The sequence below is a fragment of the Limulus polyphemus genome, unplaced genomic scaffold, assembly GCF_000517525.1.
Source record: "Limulus polyphemus unplaced genomic scaffold, Limulus_polyphemus-2.1.2 Scaffold7053, whole genome shotgun sequence".
NCBI lineage: Eukaryota > Metazoa > Arthropoda > Merostomata > Xiphosura > Limulidae > Limulus > Limulus polyphemus.
Genome location: NW_013672663.1, coordinates 21,745 through 23,055, shown reverse-complemented (window position 1 = coordinate 23,055; position 1,311 = coordinate 21,745). Strand labels below are relative to the sequence as shown.

Here is a 1,311-nt window from a genome sequence, read left to right as displayed (position 1 = left end):
TATATATCGGAGTTCAAACATTGTTCCATTTGTTTTAAGTGACCTTTAATGTTTAACACTATTTATATGATATGTGTTTGAATAATCTATGTGTGTATATATATATATATATCGGAGTTAAAACATTGTTCCATTTGTTTTAAGTGACCTTTAATGTTTCTGGCAATGGTTTTGATTTATTTGGTTGTATACGTATACATATTTTTTGACCATTGTATGATAGTAAACTACTTGTTTTCTCTTTAGTTCATTCTGTATTTTATACTATTTATTGGTGTATTACATCAAGCACAACAAAAAATTAACACAATTCCTTGACAGATCTTTCCACGAGACAGTGTTTCATGTGCTCTAGCAGCAAGCATGCTATCTGGAGCAGTCGTTGTTGCCCTTATGACTCCCTTTGACGTCATCTCGACCCGGCTCTACAACCAAGGAGTTGACTCGAGGGGAAAAGGACTTCTATACAGGGGAGTCTCTGATTGTTTTTTTAAGATTTTTTCAACTGAAGGAATTTTAGGTTATTACAAGGGATGGTCAGCTTCTCTTTTAAGGTTGGGTCCACATACTGTCTTGAGCCTAATGTTTTGGAATGAATTCCGCAAGTATTATGACCACATCTCCGCCCCCGAGGATGTAGATTTTTTGCAACCATAAATACTTCATATTTAAAGATAAAAAAAAAATCTTGAGAACTATGAAGGGTTTTTTTTTTTTCAAGCGTATTAGTGCTTAGGTTATATAAACATAAGTTTCTTATGTTTCGTTTAAAACTTTTAGTGAAGTCTTTTTCTTCTTCCTTAAAAAAAAAAAAAGCATTTGTTAGGTTGAATGAAATTTTTTTTAAGTTTTAAATCAATTTAAAACGACTAAAAAAAGTATTTCATATATGCATATCATTAAAATGCATTGGTTTCTAGAGTATTCTGTCAGTCTTACATTTATTGTTTTATATCTAGGGGCTGTAATAATCTTAGGTGCATTTGTGCACAAAAGAAAATACTTTGATAAATATTATTTAAGATTTATTTTTTAAAAAAACAACATATAACGATACAGCTGTATGCACAGTAGAATATATTCTTAACTTAATGATTCTTTTTCCAGACTAGTTTTTCCTAAAGTCTTTTTAGTGAAAATATGTTTTTTTTGATGACTATAAAGCAACAAATTTATATATTTGCCAAACTAAATAATAAATGTGAATGTTAGTGATATTTTTTTTTGTTCTTCAAGTTGAATGTAGGTATGAAATATTATTTAGCAAAATTTTTCACACTTAAAATTTGTTATAAATTTTAAAGTGAGAAA

At 28.9% G+C, this 1,311-nt stretch overlaps 1 protein-coding gene across 1 annotated transcript in view; it reads left to right on the top strand.

Moving 5' to 3' along the window:
• Positions 1-1,031, top strand: part of LOC106474303 (solute carrier family 25 member 35-like) — an 8,843-nt gene extending 7,812 nt beyond the window's left edge. The window contains exon 3 of the mRNA XM_013934991.2: positions 322-1,031. Coding sequence (XP_013790445.1) covers positions 322-657 — 336 coding nt within the window. The 3' untranslated portion in view covers positions 658-1,031. The remainder of the gene's footprint in view (positions 1-321) is intronic.
• The last annotated feature ends 280 nt before the right edge of the window (positions 1,032-1,311 follow it).